The sequence below is a fragment of the Crassostrea angulata genome, chromosome 4, assembly GCF_025612915.1.
Source record: "Crassostrea angulata isolate pt1a10 chromosome 4, ASM2561291v2, whole genome shotgun sequence".
Taxonomy (NCBI): Eukaryota; Metazoa; Mollusca; class Bivalvia; order Ostreida; family Ostreidae; genus Magallana; species Magallana angulata.
In genome coordinates this window covers 49,723,185-49,742,485 of record NC_069114.1, presented here as the reverse complement: position 1 = coordinate 49,742,485, position 19,301 = coordinate 49,723,185, and the positions used below count along the sequence as shown (strand labels likewise).

Below are 19,301 nucleotides of genomic sequence, written 5' to 3'. Positions count from 1 at the left end.
AGAATAAGTATTCATAACTGTGAATTGGACTATCAAGCACTATACTGAACTACTCTAGTAAGTTACATCAATTGTACTCCCCACTATAAAATGTATTCCATTAATTATTTTAAAACTTGATACATGTATATGTAATTCAGGTGTACAGCTAGACATTTATCATTTTAGAATACGTCTGATTTCAGGAATTGAAAGCATAAAAAAAGTATCGCACACAACCCAATGAAGACCATATATTGATTACCTGTACTTGAATTTAGATATTTTTGAAAATGATTAAATTTTAGAATCAATTCAAAAGGGAGACAACTTTTTTAATACCGGTAATTTTTATAAGTACCAAAATTTCAAGGGATTAAAAATCCATGGAAATTTAATTCTGGATTGCACAATACATCAGCATTGAAGGAAATGCACTTCTTGTGTAAACTTCTCTTAATTAATTAACAAAAAATTGAGATTTTAACAAACTACAATTTATTGACCAACCATGTTCATACTTTGATAATCATATTTTAGAGTTTTAATCAACACATTGTAAAATCAACTGAAATCAACTGAAATGATTATCCTAATTTAAACTCAGAACAAAAAAACACCAAAGTTTCTGGCAGATTTCTCAGCTGTCCCCTGTATGTGAAGTCTAATGAATTCACTTTACTGTCTGTAGAAGTTTCTTTATCCAAGTGACACTAGATCCCATCAACTTGAGAGTTACACCCCTTTACCATGACCGCCTGGGAAATGGCTGGGGTCTTTCCTGGTCTGTTGCTCGAGATTTTTATTGTATTCCTCCATGGACTTGGCATAAGAGGACATCATGGACTCCATTGCTGCTGGGGGATAGGACATCATGCTGGGATCTTGGCCCGCCATCTGCTGCATCATGTGCATCTGCTGCATGTATGCTGCCATCATGTAGGGGCTCTGCATCAAGTTCATGCTGCCCCCATGCTGCTGCTGAGCCATATGCTGCATCATAGCCATCTGTTGCATGTACATATGTTGTAGGACCTCAGGGGCGGGGTACCTGTCCTGTGAGGTTGGTTCTGGGGTAGACCTGTGGGTACCAGTGGAGCTGGCAGAGCTGTTCCTGGAGCGTTGAACTGACCGGTTCTGGTGCTGACTCTGGGGGGTGGTCGGGTGGGGACTACTGATAGTGCTGGGGGTGGATCTCTCTGATTTGTAGGGTGTGGTCCTACCATGCTGGGGTTCCTCCTGTCCTGGCCCTGGGCTGAACAGCTGACCACCTCCAGAAGAAGGCTGTAGAGCTCCTTTGGAGGGCGTTTCTCGCATGTGGATTTTCTCATGCCTACAACATTTTAGAAATTCATTAAACAATGAAGCAAATATAAGAACATTTAGATTTTCCAACACATTTTTAACAACACATATTTAAGTCTCAATAAAACTATTTACCTATTCAAGCTGTTCTTTTGGCTAAATTTTCTGTCACACCAAGCACATGTGTAGGGCTTCTCTCCAGTATGTGTCCTCATGTGTTTGGTCAGATTAAAGTTGTGGACAAAGGTCCTCTCACAGATGTTACACTTGAATGGGCGCTCTGTCAGGTGTGTCCTGCAATGAGACCCGAGGTAGGATTTCACTGGGAACCTCCTCTGGCAAACGCCACACTGGAATGGTTTCTCCTGGGAATGAGCTTGGGAGAGATGGGCCCCGAGGCTGATTCTGTCCGAAAAATGGGTGCTACACACATTACACATATAAGGGGTGTGTGAGGGGTGGGTGGGGGTGTGAGCCCTGTAGCTGACCTCCTCCGTAAACATGGTGTTGCAGTAGTTACAGTAGAAGGCCCACTCCTTATAGTGGGAGGACAGGTGTCTGTTCAAGGTCACCGGGTCGCTGAAGGTCTTTGTACAATACTCACAGGTCAAGGACGAAGGGGAAACTGTTCTACTGCCAAGGTCAGGCACTTGTTCAAGGTGATCACTTCTGTCTGTTAGGTTAGAGTTCTCATCTGGAGAATCATCATGAGTTGTGTCCATGGTAACACTGGTCTCCTCGGGTGAGGATTTCAGTGGTACAATCCCATTGTCAGGACCAACCTCAGTTTTCTCTCTGTCTGTTCTCTCAGTACTATCTTCCATTGCAGACTTTTGCAGGAAATGATCAGAGGCATTGTTAGATTCATTTTTGTTCTGTGTTTGGTCATCAGCAGCAATATTCTGATGTGCTTCAGACACCTTTGATCTGCATGATAAATCTAATCCGACAGGGCTAGAATCTGAACTGGCTAGAGATTTGTGGCTGAGATGAGAAGACATGTGACTTGTGACAGGAGGCACATTACTGACGCTGGAGAGAGATGAGTGACCCCTGGGCTGGTGAACTCCCAGAATCTTTGGCTTTGCCCTCGGAGAGTATGTCTTCTTGGAGAGATTGAGAGGTTCATTTTCCTTGTCACTGTCGTAATATTCATGTGACTCGGCTGTTTCTACAGACTCGAGCTTCAGACGCTTTCTTGGAGGAGGCTGACTGGCAGAATCCTTGGTTTTTGAGAGATCTAGAACATTGACTGCTCCATGGGAGGAGGAGTGCTCCATCATGTGGAGCTCCAGCAGCGTCACATTGAGGAACTGTTCACCACAAACAGAGCAAAAGTGAGGGAGAGGCTCCTCCTGCTTGATGGGCTGGGGTCTGGGTAAAGCTGAGCCTGATTTCTTCATTTTCTGTAGATGCTCAGACATGTGTTCCGTCAGGAGGGCTAGGTCTGTGAAGCTCTGCCCACACATACGACAGCTGTAGCCCTTTGTGTCTACAGTCTGTGAGTGAACCTGGCGTGTGTGCTTCAACAGATCGTAAACATCATGGAACTGGTGCCCACACAAGTCACACGTCTGAATCGGCATTCCCTCTTTGGATTGTAAGTGTCGGTAATAATTTCCTGGATTTTTGAAAACTTTTCGACAGATTTCACACTGTGTTTCAGCAGATCTTCTGTTACGCTTCGCTTTTGGTTTCTGAGGAAGGTCTGACGGTTTCATGTTTTCTGAACTAGCTATGGCAATGTCTGAGGGCTTGGCCTGGTTAGTGTTGTGCATCTGGAGTACTTCAGGGGCAGAGTTTTCTGTTTCTTTGTGAGATTTCCGATGCTCCTGCAGTTCTCTGCTGTTGGTGAAGTACTGTTCACATTGAGGGCAGTGGAGGATCTGATGAGAGGCGAGGTGTTTCTGAAGGGTCCACCGATCGGGACACACCCGGTCACAAACACAGCACTCAACCTTGTTGTCGTCAGTGTGCACGCTCATGTGGCGGTTCAGGCTGTTCTTATGGGTGAACTTGAGTTCACACAAAACACAGGTATATGGTTTCTCACCTGTGTGAGTTCTCAGGTGTTTCTTGAGATTAAAGGTGTAATGGAACTCCTTACCACAAAACTGGCAGGAAAATTCTTTCTTGTCTTGGTGAATTTTTGCGTGACGCTGAAGCTCCGATTTTTCATGGAAAGGCTTCAAACAAACCCGACACTTATAAACTTTCTGCTTCTCTAAGTGGGCTTGTACATGAGCTTTGAATTCCAATTCATACAGATATGATTTCTTACAGATTTCACACTTTAGTCCCAACAAAGGGGAGCCCATCTGAGCATGTCTAGGCATGTGAAGGGTGTACGAGTTCATATTCATAAACCAATTGTTACAGGCAGCACAATGAACATCTGTTGTCTGAAACTGGACTGGTTCTCTCTCCTCAACTTGACTGGTCTCCATCTCATCCTCCATTTTACTGAGGTCACTCTGGTCATATGTCTCATTCATGTCCTCCATTTCTTCCTCCTCCTCATCTTCCTCAGGTGGACCTCTTCCATCCAATCCTAAAGTATTCTCTTTCTGCTTCACGTTAGAATATAAACGAGACATCTCCTGAGAATACAGATCTGCTTGAGAGGGAATCTTCTGCTTCTCTTGAACTGGTACCATGTTTGCTGGTGTTGGTTCTTTTCTGTTCGACAGAGGATTCATAGCATAAGAGGTAGTTGTAGGTTGTGCAGCTTCTGATGAAGATGGATGCTCCCCTGTAGAATGGCCAATGCCTGATTCTGTGGTTTGTTGTACATTACTGTTCAATTCTTGTTGGATTTGAACATGGGGATGAATCAAGTTTTGGTTTGTAGTAAGAACACTGCTCCTTCCGTGGAAGGTATTTGGAGGGGCAGAAGGTACTGCAGAATGGGATGTTTCCAGATAAGATTTATCTGCCTTAATGTTCCGTCCAGCAGTGGACTGTTCCTTGTCCGTTGGATCCCCTCTATCAGTCTCTGGGGAGCCCCCTCTATTGGAGGGGGATACGTAAGCATTGACTGCCAGCTGGGCCAGTCTGTGGTCGACCTTCTGTGGGGTGTATTTACTCCTCTGGGGCTCTTCTGTACCTCTCTGTAGCACAGCCTTCATAGCTTTCTGAGGCGTGAACTTGGTGCAAGTCTGGGCCTCATCTAACTTCCTGTGAGTTGCTGCCTCCTCCTTGGGGTCTGTATCAAGGTTTGATTTTTCTTTCACTCCTTTGGTTCCACATGAGTCACTGTTAGTACACGCAGACTTCTCACAAGGATTTGTCTCGGTTTTCTGAGGTAGGTCCTCAGAGGTGAAGGTGACACCTCCAGGACCATTCCTCTCCTCGGAGGCAACGGCAGTGTGTGTCTCGGTAAGTTTCGAGTCCTCCAGAGTACATCTTGAGGTATCAGCAAGCTGCGAGTCATCCGTACAGTGAGATAGGTCCACCACTAGCGCCCCCTCTGAGGTGTCGAGAACTGAACTGTTTCCTGTGTCATCCATTCCTACAGATTAGACAAGCATGGCATTAAATACATATATCTACTTGTACAGAAAAAATCTGTTTAATAATTTTATTTCAAAATATATTTTCAGTATAATCTTTGGAAATTGACATAGTTATTTACATAGAAGGTACATCTAGTTGTTTTTCTCTTAAATATGATGGCCGTCTGAGGTATATTTATTCCATTACAACTCACTTGATGTTAATGTACAGAATTGCTAACCTTGTTGATATACATGTATACCGCGTATATGTGTTAACATAACATGATTGTATTTGCTGTTTGATAAAATTAACCATGGCCATGCAAAATTTCATTTTAAACTGATTGTATTAATACAGGTACTCAAAAAAAAAGGAAAAAAAAGAAAATTTATGCATAATTACATTGAAAATGAAGAATGTTTCAGTAAGGATGCTAGTCACATGTAAACTATACTGGCATGCAACCAGTTCTCGCCAAGTACCAATTAATTCTTGCCAGTGCATTGTTACATCATTTTATCAACACATAAAATTATAAATGAAAAATGATGTAACAATGCACTGCTGAGAAATGGTACTTGGTGAGAACTGGACTGGCACGCCAGCAAAGTGCTTTCTTTAGTGGTTCCAATGTTTGTTAACTAATCAATTCTTTAGTGGTTCCAATGTTTGTTAACTAATCAATACCGATAATCTAATAATAATTTTTACCATTATATACGTAACCCTTTAAAAACAGGTTATGTATTTCTTTGCAGTTCATAGCCTGTACATAATACACCAAAGAAATTATTTCATTTTTAATGTTTGGCCTGTTGATTTTTTTTTTTGAGTTATTGCAATTCAAGTCACTGGTCACTCCCAATAAATTATCTATTTTGCTAGTAAATATACCGTCCAGTAGAACTGAATGCATATGATAATTTCTAAGTAAACTCCTGTATTTTTAAAGGAAACTTAATGCAGGAATGAGTCAGCATTTGAAATCAATCAAACTTTGGTCATTAAATCACCAAATATACTTATACATATGCTTTTTGGTCATTACATCATGCACCAAATATGCTTGTACCCGGTACATGTATTACAAAGTACGTACCAGTGTTGTACCAGCTAGTGTATAGTACATGCATGCATGCATATACTTCATATATCATTTACTTCAGCTTGAATAGCTAGGTTAAAAAAAATTCAATAAACAATTTTCATTCAATGCAGTTTGAATAAGAATGAGTGATTAAGTCATTTGAAGACACAGAAAACACCCTATTATATGATGAATATATCATCATATCCCAATATGTATGGCCTCAATTAAAACCGATTCACCTTTATTGAATATTTGAAGTTCTGAATTACCAAAATTGATAAATCTTCTAAAAGTATTAAAGTCAAGTAAATAAAGTTAAAGTCATTAGATATTATATATACATACATGTTCTGAAAAATTATCTCAATACTGTCATGAAGATAGCTATATATATAAGTAGCAAAGGCCCACAACTTGATACATACATGTAGCAAAGTTTCAAGGCCAAAAACTCTGTTTATACTGGTCATTACTTGTTAATAAAATGATTATTCTTTCAAATAGAATACCAAAGCTGGTCATTCCTTTTTTCATAATTTTAATAAGAAAATTTTATGATTTTTTGTCCAACATTCCCCCTTCACTTGTTAAATCTACATAATTTGCCCTCCTTTTAAAATTTGACTAATATCGAAAAATATTACATTTTGGATTTTTTTAAAATTTTCATTTCACTTGAATAAGAAAGTGTCCCATGAAAAGACTGTAGATTTATTTTTATTAATGTCTGAAAATAATTACAGGCATATCGAGAATATAAAACTATTTAAATACATTTACAATAAACAGATATACAAGCATTTTTCTTTTCCCTTTGTAAGCGTTAGAAAAATTCTCCATAGACCAGCTTCAATGTTTAATGTTGTAAACCAACAGTTTCATAACAGTTTAACTTTAAATTTTTAAAATTAAAGGTTATTTAAACGTAGTTAAAATTTCACACCGTCTGTGCACATGGTCTTGCATTGGTATGAATATTTAAATACAGCAACATAAATTGTACACTAAATTAGAATACATGTACGACATTTAAACACTAACCTCAACTTGATGTGTGCGTCCATCAACGGTCACTATTGATTTGAACAAGGTTTTTTTTTTTATTGAATTGGACCAAGCTGAGTTAAAACTCAAACTGGCTTGACAGGTGTATCAGGTATTATATAGGGACATCGTGAGTGTTACGTAATTGTTAGTGGATTAAATTCGCCTGCCCCGAGTCAAACTCTGTTTATTATCCACACACACAATTGTTTATTGGTCTATTCAGGTAAACAATTATCACCCTGCTAATGCCACCGACTACCTGTAGCTACCCGCCGATTACTGGCACCCTAACTGCGAGCCGATGCCCGGGGAAATCTGTGTACACCTTTCAGAAGTTCTACGACTCGGAAATAATGGGTATTGATGAAATTGGACATTCTTAATAGCTAGTACATTCGTTATGTAAAGTCTTGAATTTTGAGAGTCATACTGTTAATTTGTGGTTTTAATAATTCCCAGAAGAAGAAATTAATGTGCGTTTTGTTCAGAAAGTTGCGCACGGAGCCTTATACTATTTTTTAACAGCTTATCACCTAAATCAAAGAAAACACTTTTGATAAAACATCCTCTAATCGCAACATATAAAAAATCCTTTTTATTATAAATGTTAAGAGACATAGTACTTATCAATTATTGTATTCAAAATTATAAGGGACACACACACACACACACACACACACACACACACACTCTCTCTCTCTCTCTCTCTCTCTCTCTCTCAAATTTTTCATTCAACATGTTCAATATGAGAGAGAGAGAGAGGAGAGAGAGAGAGAGAGAGAGAGAGAGAGAGAGAGAGAGAGAGAGAGAAAATCAGAATCCAGTAAAATAAAATTTGCCAATAGCACTCGAAATTAAATTAAAAAAGAAATTATATAGGATTTCTCCGTAGCGCTACAACACAAAGATATTTTTATACATATGCATTTTAAATCATAGTAATGTGTGAAAACTTGGAAAACTTACTTCCAAACCATTATCAATCAACAAAAGAGGAGAGGTAGTGTTTGCTCCGGGAATTCTTTTGTTACCCGGAACATTTTCTGGTTTTAAATATTACGCACGTCTTGGTATTGTTTGGGTCTGGGACTTGTTGTTAGGGTAAGAAAAAAGAGAAAATCTTTCATTTTAATGAATATTTTATATCAGATTGCACACTATGATGAAGAACTAGGCTATCAAAGTAGGTTGATTCAATTTGGAACAAACATTACTTTTATCTCAACCCGAAAACACGATACAAATGGATAACTCGAATTTTCTCGTTGCTCTGTATCGTGATCGTGCATAATATTTAGAATCATTTAGTGTAATGACAGCAGCATATATATGGCACAACACGTAGGAAAGGGTTTGGTTTGTGGCACATTTTCGCCAAGCCATCATTGACTTTTAAATTTATGCAGTATTTTTTCTTAGAAAATTTAAATGAAAAATGGTTACAGCTTTTATTTAAATGAATCTTTTGATGTTTTGCTTGGATTTTTTATTTTCATATATCTTTCTGATATCAGGTTTTCTTCTCAAGATGGAGTTGTCAAAGGATATTCCACAAGAGAAGGTTCCCTTTACAAAAGAGAAGAGTATCCTTAATGACATCGCACAGGAGACAAAGGAATTGCCCGGCTATGGCTCCCTCACAGAGGAAGAACTCATGGAGAAAGTAGAGAGCATTCTGTTAGAGAGAATAAAAAATGGAGAGAAACGTGCATACTTCCAACTGGGGCTATTCTATCATGAGCAAGTATGAATGGAAATCTACTGCACTGCATGAGTATTGCATTGCACTAAAATGTCTATGTATTACCCTGGTATATTATCCTTTTACCTTTGAAAGCAAATGAATTTGTATGTGCAAAAAAAAACAGATTAAAAACATGTACATATTCAAAGGAAATCAGTGAGACCAAAGCTTATAAATTGGTGAAAAAGAAACTCAGGTTTGCAAATGATTACAGATAAATTGGACGTACATGTATTTCAAGAAGTAAACATATTATTAAAAGCAATGTGCATTTATTTTCCTACATCATGATACTTTTATCTAAAGTGAAAGAGATGAACCGTTGATGTTTCAGAATTTCTTTGAGAAGGCCAGAATATATTTTGAGCGTTCCAAGGACTTTGATTTCCAGTCTATGTATATGTTGTCCTGTATGTTATACGACGGCCAGGGAGGCAAGCAAGATGAGGTCAGCTGTTATCAATTTAGATTAAAAAATGAATGTTTTAATAAAAAAGAATTAAAGGTGATAAACTCATCTACTGTTAAAATAATTAAATGCAATTAATGTGTAATTTTCTCTCTCTTCTTGCAGAAACTTGCCGTTGAATATTTAAAAAAGATAGCCAACTCAGAATCCAAGCAAGCAAAACACCTGAAGTATCCAGCTCTGTTTAATATTGGGAGAGCCTACTTCCAGGGATTTGGTGTCAAACAGTCCGATGAGGAGGCTCTGAGGTAAATGTTGTCCATTCATTTACAGCACTTAGTCTGTCCCTGATTCCTAAAGGCAACAGTTTTTGTTATTAAACATGTACATTTAAATGTTTTTTACTTTGATGTATTGGAAAGAGTCTATGACCTCTTCTTTTGTAATAAAGTAATTGCAATCTGCTCCTTAATTGAAACATTAATCAAATACTTGGATGACCCTTTAATTTTGTTTGTCTTACTGTGTGATAAAAGAAAGGGTAGGGGGTTGAACTGTTCATATCATTATTTCATCTCAGGATTTTGTCCTGTGCCATTGCATTGCTTAATTTTTGTTCTTTGGTAATTGGGAGGGTGGACAGGATATTGGTCTGATTTTTATTGTTTCAACTTTGATTGCTGTTAAGTTTTCGGATTGACTCTGTAGGTACTGGCTTTTGGCCGCTGATGATGGTAACCCTTCAGCCAGCATAGCTGCACAGACAACTCTCGGCATGTTCTATTCTCGACAGAACGACAGTCTGGATCTCAAAAAAGCTTTCTTTTGGCACAGCGAGGCCACTGGGAATGGAAGTTTAGAATCCCAAGGTTAGACACTTCTGTTAGCTATGTGTATTCAGATCATTTCTATCTCTCTAAGACTGATTAAATTCTCTATATACATTTCATTTGTTGAAAGCATTTTGCTGCATTTATAATGAAGATTATAGGGTGAAAGAACTAGGTACGGTTGTAATGGTATAAATGCCTAAAATTCCAACATTTTTCAAGCTGTTTATGAAAAGTAAATAAATGCATAATTACGAATATGATGTCAAGTGTAAGCGATAAATCCGTAAAAATAATCGTGCAAAGCGTTGCTAAGCAACACTAGCATCCCCTAAATGCACGATGTTTACCGGAAATTAACATATTCAAGGCAATTTTTACTATAAAATTTGAAAATGTATATAGAGCGCAGTCCTCGAGCAAAACGAAACATGATTTATTAAAATATAATTAAAAAGAGAAAAGATTTAAACATGATTCCATTTTGCTCGAGGCCTGCGCTGATAGTTAAATTTCCCGTTTTGTGACGAGATTTAGTGGTGGATTCAGTCAGGCAGATGCGGTTATATTCGCCGTATAATCAATTATCGATGACGAAAATCAGACAAGATAAGATGAATTTATCTTCAGTAACTTTTATTCCCAAAAAAATGATATCTATAATAAGTTCTGATAAATTGTTATCATGATAATGAATATAGGACGTGATCATTTTTGTTTTCACTTTAGGTCTACCGTCAACTGTATTTAGGCCTACCCTATACTGTTGAGTCATGTTTCCTTTTGTTGTCCACGTACTTGTAGGTTTTGTATAGTTTTTTCCTCATTCACACTACATACTTTGAGCTTCTTGAAACGATTCTTCGACTTGGCAAATGATTAAAAACAAGATATATATTCGCCATACTTCACTCTCGTTTCGAAGTAACAACAAAGTAGCACTTTTTTCCACCACATAATATTCATATTTGTTTACACAACACAAGAAAACATCATTAATTCTACAATAAGTCCCATATTTTTATAGAAATGTTCGGTGAATGATCCATTCACTCAGAAAATATCAGTAAATTTCATTTGAAGCATTTCAAACGCATGTACAGAACAAGTTTGTTTACATGACGTCACATTCTTTGAGTAAGGCGGGTCGTAAGTGAAAGAAATTAACGTTAGGCTTAGCGATTTTTTTTGCTCGACATTGTTAGAGGACTCCCGACTTCATCAAACAAAAGGTTGCTGATGTAGACCGTGATATACAATAAAATCTTTAAAATAAGTTTACATGACGCATCTTCCATGCTTAAATTATCGGTAATTCAGCTGACAAGTAAATGATGATAACGATATATAGAGGTTCTACATGTATAGGCCTACGGTCTGACATTCACACATTGCCGCGATCATGTCGTGCGTTTAGTCAAATGTACATGTATATATTTTTCATTTTGTTAGTTTTACTATTTTTCTGCATCAGTGAATATATTTTTTTGCAAGCACAGGTTCATTTACTTTATGTTTTAATATGTACAAATAATATTTTTACCGACAAAGCCGATGATAGTCTACAAACGTATATTCATGCGTTGAAAGCGCTATACTTATCATTAGTATTTAAAATGAATAAAATCCATGCAAACAAGACTTTATTACTTCTGTATTGTTGCACAAACATGAGAGAGAGAGAGAGAGAGAGAGAGAGAGAGAGAGAGAGAGAGAGAGAGAGTTTAAACAACGTAGTGTATGTAAGAATTAATCTTCACAGATGCATTATAATCATGATATCATACATCATAAATACTGCAAAATACGTTATTGTTAGACGCATTTTTCTTGAAATAAAAAACAATTGAACGGAAATGGAAGAGCACAAGGTGCAGCTCGCAGACTGATTTGATTGACAGGTGAAACACGTGGATAGAAACTGTTGGATTAAACGTGTGCATTATTTATGGTTAATTATAAAGATTTAAAAATATTTCATATCAATGTATAACACATTTTAAAAGAGTAAAATGACTATCATTTATCAAAAACTAATGAAAACGGTTGTTTGTTTCTTGGAACAAATGAAACCTAAAATATTGTACGGCGCGCGGTAAAAATTGTACATCACATGTAAGTAATAAAGAAAAAAAATATTTAAACTTATTCAAATATACGAAACTTTATATCATTCTCCTGAAGAAAGAATAACTGTCTGTGATCATGTCTTTAGTTTTGTTAACGGTAAATGTTATCAAAAGGGTAATGCTATTAAAGTTCCATACAGTTAATCCATTGAATAAATAAACTGAATATACTACTTTTATAAATCAAGAGTATGTGTTGTACCGTTTTGCCTTACATTTTGTGTCACATACTGTATATTCTTTATTTTACGTGAGTACTTCATTCCACGACTCAACTGTTTCGAATCAAATCGCGAGAATATAAAATCACAAACGCCAAACTTTTGATATATATCTGTCTGAAAAATAAAAGCGAGGTTTTTAACTGCGATATGTGCTTCTTGTGATTTACGCAGAAATTAGTTCCTCGAGTTTCATTAGGAACATTCCATTAGGAAATCCCGATTTCGTATTTTGAAACTACACTGCGAGCCTAAATCCTAATGAAACTAGTTGAATGCAAATTGAAATACGGAAATAATCAGATTTTGTTAAATTGTTAAAGACTATGATAATTTACAATATTTATATCTTTAAAAAGAGATATCAACCCTTTCAAAAGAGAATGATGTAACGTAATTGTAAAGACGGATGTGTTAACATTGATTTATATATGGAGCACTATAATTTGAGCTTTCCAAAAGCACACGAGATATTGGACTTTTCATTTACCGTGAATAGCTATAAGTTAATAATTATATGTATATAATAATGATCATTATACAGCTTAACGTCTTATTTAAAGTTACTTTTATGAGGGGTGATTCATATGAATTCCATTGCTTACGTGTATAACGTTACGATGGTAAATGCAACGTCATTATAAAGTGACTAAAATGACACACTATTTGAGCATTGGCACACACAAAAATTATGAAGAAATTATCAAAACTGTTCTATTTCATGAAGTTACATATTAATGTCTACCTTTTAGTAAAATATCGTTCGATTTAGAGATAGGGCCATTTTTGGCATTTACCGTACCTCGTTCTTTGTTTGTATAATACTCTGGAAGGAATGAAAATAGAAATATGCAGCATAAGGTTTGGGATTCTGCTATACCTACCTTTACCTATGCTGAAACAAAAATTTCTGTACCTACCTTTACCTATACTGGAACAAAAATTTATTTCAGAGGTTATATAACTATCAACTAATTCAACATTTACTTTGAGATTTACACACAAATTATATCTTTGCAGGTGCTTTAGGTGTAATGTATGAGTACGGTATAGGAGTGAAGCAGGATGCAGACAACGCCTATGTCTGCCTAAAGGAAGCCTCGGACCGGGGCAATGTGTACGCCATGGGTAACCTTGTGGCCAACTATTACAGGAGGAAGCTCTACACCAAGGCTGCAGATCTGGCTGCTAGGTAAATTACTTGCATAGCTATACATGAATTGATGTACAACATTTCTCTGATATTTAGACATCATGATTTTAAAGTAAGCAATAATTTGCCATGAGATCTTTTAATCCTCAGAATCCTAAAGAAACCCATGAATATGATAAACACTTATTCATCCTTGTTTGAATTTTCTGCTGTAGTTTATGATAAATACAACAAATAATCCTATACAACCTTGTTTGTTTCACAGGGTTGCCCAGTTCTCGGATGTGGAGCGCCTTGCAGAGGAGACTGGGTGTTTGCCGAGCTACATCGCCAAGGGGATTTCCATGGGCTGTTTTTACTATGCCAGGTGCCTTCAGGAGGGTCATGGTGTCAGGAGAAACGAGGCTGAGGCCAAACGCTACTACTCTAAGGTAACCCTCAATGTCCTTCCTTAAGGACTGATTCACAATTATTTCTTATATGTAATTGTTGTCAGAATTTTATTTGATGAATTACTTACCTGGAAATATTTACTGAGGTGATAGCATGAAAACACTGCCATTGATGCAGCAGCCTATCAGGGTTATTGCTCTTGCATTGCTCTGCAGTGTGATTTCACTGATCGTACATAGCTGCAGGTCTGTAGCTCCCGATCTGAAAAAATTTGGATGGACAACCGCAATTTATGGTGCACAAAAATCTGCCCTTGTTTTGGAGAGATTAACCTTATTTACACACATATTCTGTGGAAAAAATTAGTACATGTACCATTAAATTCTTCATACAATTTCCTACTGACATTGTCTCTGTACAAGTAAAGTGACGATATCTGTAGTAAAACGTTCCAGGAATTTTTTTTTTGAATCTAACACTTGTACAGAAATTGTTCGGAAATAAGATTAATCATTTTAAAACTAGCGCAATTTTTTGTGCACTGTAAATTGCAGTTTTTTAAACTATGGGAGGCACTGTAGTTCCCAGGTGGTCTATTATCTGTGTCATCTGGTTAAATGCAATGAAAAAAGAGAAAGCATTTTATTGTATAAATATACATGCATCTCTTTAAATTATTCATATTAAGTGAGTAAAATGTACCTTAAATGTCATTTTATTGATCATACCGTTTGTTACTTAGATGGAAGAGCTAGTAATCATATGACCTTTGACTTTTCTCCATATTTGGTCTTTTTGCAATTTACTTACTGATTAATATAACCTGCTTTAACCAGATGTATTTATAATAAGACATGCCCTATTGGTGCTATCGTACACATGAATACATTTTAATTTTTATGTAAATATATAAGAGGAAATACATATAGGGGTACTCATGCAGTTGCAGATGTAAATATTAAATACTGTGGCATGGCTAGTTTTCACATGTTTAAAAATTGTTATTTGAATGAATTAAAAATACCTGAGAAAAAACTAATCGACTAGCTACATGCTAATGAACATAATAGGTTTAACCCCAAAAATTATACTTTTTTCATGCCAGGGGAAATATATATATTGGCATTGTAATAAAGGAGGAAGTCTATATTGAAGTCAGTAGTTTCATAACAGAAAAAAAAGTCTTTATATGGAAGATAGTAGTTTCATAACAACGAAGTGTGCCAGGGTGTGGTTACAACTTGAATGTCAGCTAGCTTCTCTGTCGGCAGTCCCGACTATATATCTTCTTGACATCAGTGGAAATTTTTCTCAAGGTCACAAGTTAAGGTTGATAGAAGCCTACAGATCATAGCCATTGCAGATTCTTTCTGATAGCCGTTTAATTATAGGTTCTTTACCTGTAGGTTAACTATTAATTATTTCAATTCAAAAGTGATAGAAGTTAATGACAATTATAAGTTCCTGATCTGGAATTCCTTTCATTTGTATGCAAAAGGTTTGATAAGCAAACAATAACTTAAATTTTATTGCTGCATACTAAATCTTGAACTGTCACAGTCCCCTACCACTCCGCTGCCTGGCTCTCTTTGAATGTGTTTGCAGATATATCTTGAACTGCTGAAGTACCTGACTATATATTATGTTAATTAATTGCTGAAAGCAACTTGCACTAGAAGACCATGCCACTGATTTGTGTAATGTCAAGTTTAACATCAAATGTTCTTGTTTGCAAATAAGTTTGTGACATGTAAATACCTGTACTCTGTTTTGATGTATATTTTTTTCTCTTTTGAATAATGAATTAATTTGTACCATGCAATACATGACACAGCCTCATGAAGTCTTTAAGGTTTGGGGGACTTGCATCAGTCAATGTTGCTCGACACATCAGAGTGGGATAATGCATCCATTATGTTGTAACTGCGAGTCCCCAGATTAATGTCCCAATTTATGGTTTAATCGACAAAGCTCGGTAAAGCTCAGTCTATACATTCATATGCCAAACAATGATTACACAATAGTATATACATTATATACTTTCAGTATCTGCTGACTCACTTTATGATAGATATAAACTTGTCTGCATAAATAGGACCAGGAAATGGCTTTCTGTGTGTGCATAAATTTACTTTATTTATGAAACTTAAATTAATGTAGTGACAGTTGAAGCATCAGAATTTTACACATAGTTTAAAATTGGAACACTATGAGAGCTTAATTAAAAGCCAGCCAGAGTCAAGTTCTTAAAATTGCTGGTAATTTATTACTGGTTCAGTCTCAATTCTTGGTATAAATTCAGGCTATTTACAAAAATACATTGTTTTTGATACATCAATCGGATAGTCTGCACTCTATATATCCACATAAAACATATGTTTTAGCTTTCTCAGAGTAATTCAAAACTGCCACATAATGTTAGTTATTATCTTATTAATATCAAGGTCATTGAGCCAAGGTCACATGTTATGTAAGAGATGTCTTAGTCCTGGAACATAATGAATTAATCGAAATAGACATTTATAAGGACTACATGCAGTATTACTATTATGCTTTTTTTTGCCCCAAAAATCAAACTCCTAAAGAGTGCGAGCATTTTTTTTTTGGCCCCAAAATCAAACTTCTAAAGAGTTTGCGTGCATTTTTTTTTTTTGCTCCAAAAAATCAAACTCCTAAAAAGTTTGAGGGCTATGATGGTAGTGATCATTGCAGAAAAAATTTACTACAAACGTGGGATGTTTATTTTTTCTGCAAACTCGCTTTCCGCATGAATCACCAAAGTTTGTGAACATCAAACTTATGTAAAAATGGTATGGGATCAGCTAAAAATAAAATTATAGCTATGCCCCCTATACTTCAAAAGAGGAAATTAATATGAAGAAAAAAATGCAATTTTTTGCATTTGTTTGTAAAAATTGTAAAAGTTGCCAATTTTAGTGACATATAAGATAAACAAACTTTAATGGTTAATAGTGAGATTATCGTGATAGGCATTTACTAATGAATGTTCAATGAAAATCTACTTTTGATACATGTATTATGCTATCTAAAAATGGTAAAAAATAGGAGCAGATGTTTGACCGTATCAAATATATACTGGTAGTGACCTGTTTGATGTTTATGTCTGTATATAACAACCTGAAGGACTGTCATAAAATTGACCTGGTATCGTTTAGTTTAATGTTTTGTCACCAGCAAAAAGAGATCAATGTTAAATTATATTAAATATCAAGAAATACGAGCTGCAGTTTGATGACAGAGTTTCATTTTTCTGTCTGTTACAATTACATGTTACTCAGCACACAGATGCCAAGTGTAGCACTATCAGGCTGCTCCGACCTCTCTAACGACTGATTGTAATGCCGTTTTTTTGTGTTGCTTTTTTCAGTCCTATCAATTTGACCCTGATGTCTGCGCTAGATTACAGAATATCACTCAGCATGGAGTGATATGATGTTCATTTACTACATACCACGTCAAAATCTTCATTCTGATGATCAGCATTATGGGGGTGGATCAAAAAGCCTCAGGGGTTCAATTCTGCTGATGCTTTTATATCTTAATATTGATATACACTGTAAAATATTTCTATTTCTATGGAGATGTGCTGGAACTTTTTTTGGGAACCTCATGGTGTTTTTTACATACTTTTCTGTGATAGTATATATTTTTTACATTCATATTACTGCTGTGTTATTGTAAAATTTTTGTTACCATTTTCATGTCTTAATGAAATTTCTGTGCCAACAAGTTTATCTATTTGTGTCTTACGGGCGTGATGCCCAATAAGAATGGAGCCAATTAAATACTATTTGTTTTTTATCGAGCTCTGAAAACAAGGGCACCAGATGTATCAATTTATTGGGGAGGGGGGTGTTATTATAATGTGTGCAAGTATTTGTATATGTGCGAATGTTTATATGGTTCTCTACATTCCTTGCCCCAGTATTTTAAGATAATTTACTGATACTTGATAACTCTTCTATTTTGACATGTTTGGGTGTACTTGATATGACAGCCTCCATTTGGACTGATCGTAGTCCTTGAAATGGATTTATATGATTTCGCCAGATCATGTGTAAATTGAGTGATACAGTGAACCATTGCCTACCATATTGATCTCTGGCCTGGGAACATGAGGAGTCTCCTCTAGTCTCCTATCTGATTTATTGTACCCTTCCCTGTATGTTTACAGGAACATAGACCTGTACGTATATTGATGGTACATGTTTCAAAATGTCTTGCTTAATTTATGCTTACAAACATTCTTAAAGAAGAAAACTGCAGTGTAATTTCAAGCTGTAGGGGAAGAATTCATTTTGTATCCGAGCTAAAATTTGCTGAATAAAAAAACCCCACAGGTCTTCTTCTATATACCAGAACATCTAGGTTATAAGATGTAATAGTTATGCTATAGAACTGATATATTAGATTTAAATTTAAAACTTTTAAATTGAAATGCAGTTTACGTACTATAACTTAATAGTTTTCTGTGTTTATTGTGTACCGTAATCATGAGACGTCATATAGCAACATCATTGATTTTTTTAAGAGATCAAAATATAGACCCTTCTCAATCAGAAATACCCATGCAATTAATCTCTTATCATAATGATAAATACTTTTGGAGATATATCAAATAATGGAGCAGAAGTGTGTCCATTCAGATCCCATGATGAGAGTTAGGGACATCATACCTTGACCCATTTCAAAGCTGCACTGTTTTACCTATAGGACTTGGTGTGACATTTTTTATGGCCACTTTCATCTGGTGTTCATTGTCACTGGAAATTTCTTTGCTATAAAACAGACAACAAACTTCAGAGTTTATAGATCTGCTAACCTGCGGCTCTTGTAGATATAGATTAAATATTGCAGCCCGGGTTGTCATTGCCGTCTATACCTACATTGTGTTTATTAATGTGTATGCTTTACATTTGTGTCATTAGATCGATGAATATTAACACTCCAAAAACTTTAATTGCACAAAGATAAGTACAGGTACTTAGAATGACCATAGAATACTAGATGAACTATTTTCTGAACTGTTGCCTTGCTTGATCATTGTATTCATTATTGATTTAAGATATTATTTTCTTTTATTTATTTGTGTGCAATGCTTGAAAGTACCGAATATCTTCTGAGTTTCGTAGATGATATCTGTATAGGTGTTTTCCTAGCTCTGTGATAGTCCTACTGTGCTGCGTGTATGTGTGCAGTCCCGTTACTTTATTATATCTACATGTACATGTATGCTTTGGTTGTTGATTTGTTATTCATGTAAAGTTTTTGAAAATAAAAATGTTTCCAATGTCTTTTTTATTAAATTGTACATGTTATAGAATATCACTTACAAGCAAAAAAAACATGACACACCTACAAACCAAATCAATATCTGGAAATCCGAGATTTTCAAAAAATCAGAAACAGTACCTTATTAAAATTCATTTTAAGAAGTATTTGTTAATGGAAAATACACAACTTGCTGGTAATGGGGACACTT

At 35.9% G+C, this 19,301-nt stretch overlaps 2 protein-coding genes across 4 annotated transcripts; one reads left to right on the top strand and one right to left on the bottom strand.

The window, feature by feature from the left end:
- Window positions 1–454: 454 nt before the first annotated feature.
- Window positions 455–7,211, bottom strand: LOC128182574 (zinc finger protein Xfin-like). Of its 2 annotated transcripts, none has more exons than XM_052851290.1 (3): window positions 6,914–7,211; window positions 1,420–4,795; window positions 455–1,312 (listed from the first exon to the last, which is right to left on the bottom strand). In XM_052851290.1, the coding sequence occupies exons 2-3, from the start codon at window positions 4,791–4,793 to the stop codon at window positions 715–717; spliced, it is 3,972 nt and encodes a 1,323-aa protein (XP_052707250.1). In that variant the 5' UTR covers window positions 4,794–4,795; window positions 6,914–7,211; the 3' UTR covers window positions 455–714. The 2 variants fall into 2 exon arrangements, with proteins under 2 accessions (XP_052707250.1, XP_052707251.1); XM_052851291.1 differs by lacking the exon at window positions 6,914–7,211 and adding an exon at window positions 6,218–6,243.
- Window positions 7,212–7,970: 759 nt separating this feature from the next.
- On the top strand, window positions 7,971–19,113 carry LOC128179722 (LRP2-binding protein-like). Of its 2 annotated transcripts, none has more exons than XM_052847261.1 (8): window positions 7,971–8,020; window positions 8,434–8,663; window positions 8,998–9,111; window positions 9,238–9,380; window positions 9,781–9,941; window positions 13,273–13,444; window positions 13,671–13,836; window positions 17,187–19,113. In XM_052847261.1, exons 2-8 carry the CDS (start codon window positions 8,448–8,450, stop codon window positions 17,250–17,252), a joined length of 1,038 nt encoding a protein of 345 aa, XP_052703221.1. In that variant the 5' UTR covers window positions 7,971–8,020; window positions 8,434–8,447; the 3' UTR covers window positions 17,253–19,113. The 2 variants fall into 2 exon arrangements, with proteins under 2 accessions (XP_052703221.1, XP_052703222.1); XM_052847262.1 differs by having other exon boundaries at window positions 7,989–8,020; window positions 8,448–8,663.
- The last annotated feature ends 188 nt before the right edge of the window (window positions 19,114–19,301 follow it).

Excerpts from the sequence above, each read along its gene's own strand:
- LOC128182574 (XM_052851290.1), bottom strand. The coding sequence starts at position 4,793 with ATGGATGACACAGGAAACAGTTCAGTTCTCGACACCTCAGAGGGGGCG. Across the intron at positions 1,313-1,419 it reads CAAAAGAACAGCTTGAATAG|GCATGAGAAAATCCACATGC; the intron begins GTAAATAGTTTT and ends AAAATGTTGTAG.
- LOC128179722 (XM_052847261.1), top strand. The coding sequence starts at position 8,448 with ATGGAGTTGTCAAAGGATATTCCACAAGAGAAGGTTCCCTTTACAAAA. Across the intron at positions 9,112-9,237 it reads AGGGAGGCAAGCAAGATGAG|AAACTTGCCGTTGAATATTT; the intron begins GTCAGCTGTTAT and ends CTCTTCTTGCAG. Across the intron at positions 13,445-13,670 it reads GCTGCAGATCTGGCTGCTAG|GGTTGCCCAGTTCTCGGATG; the intron begins GTAAATTACTTG and ends TTTGTTTCACAG.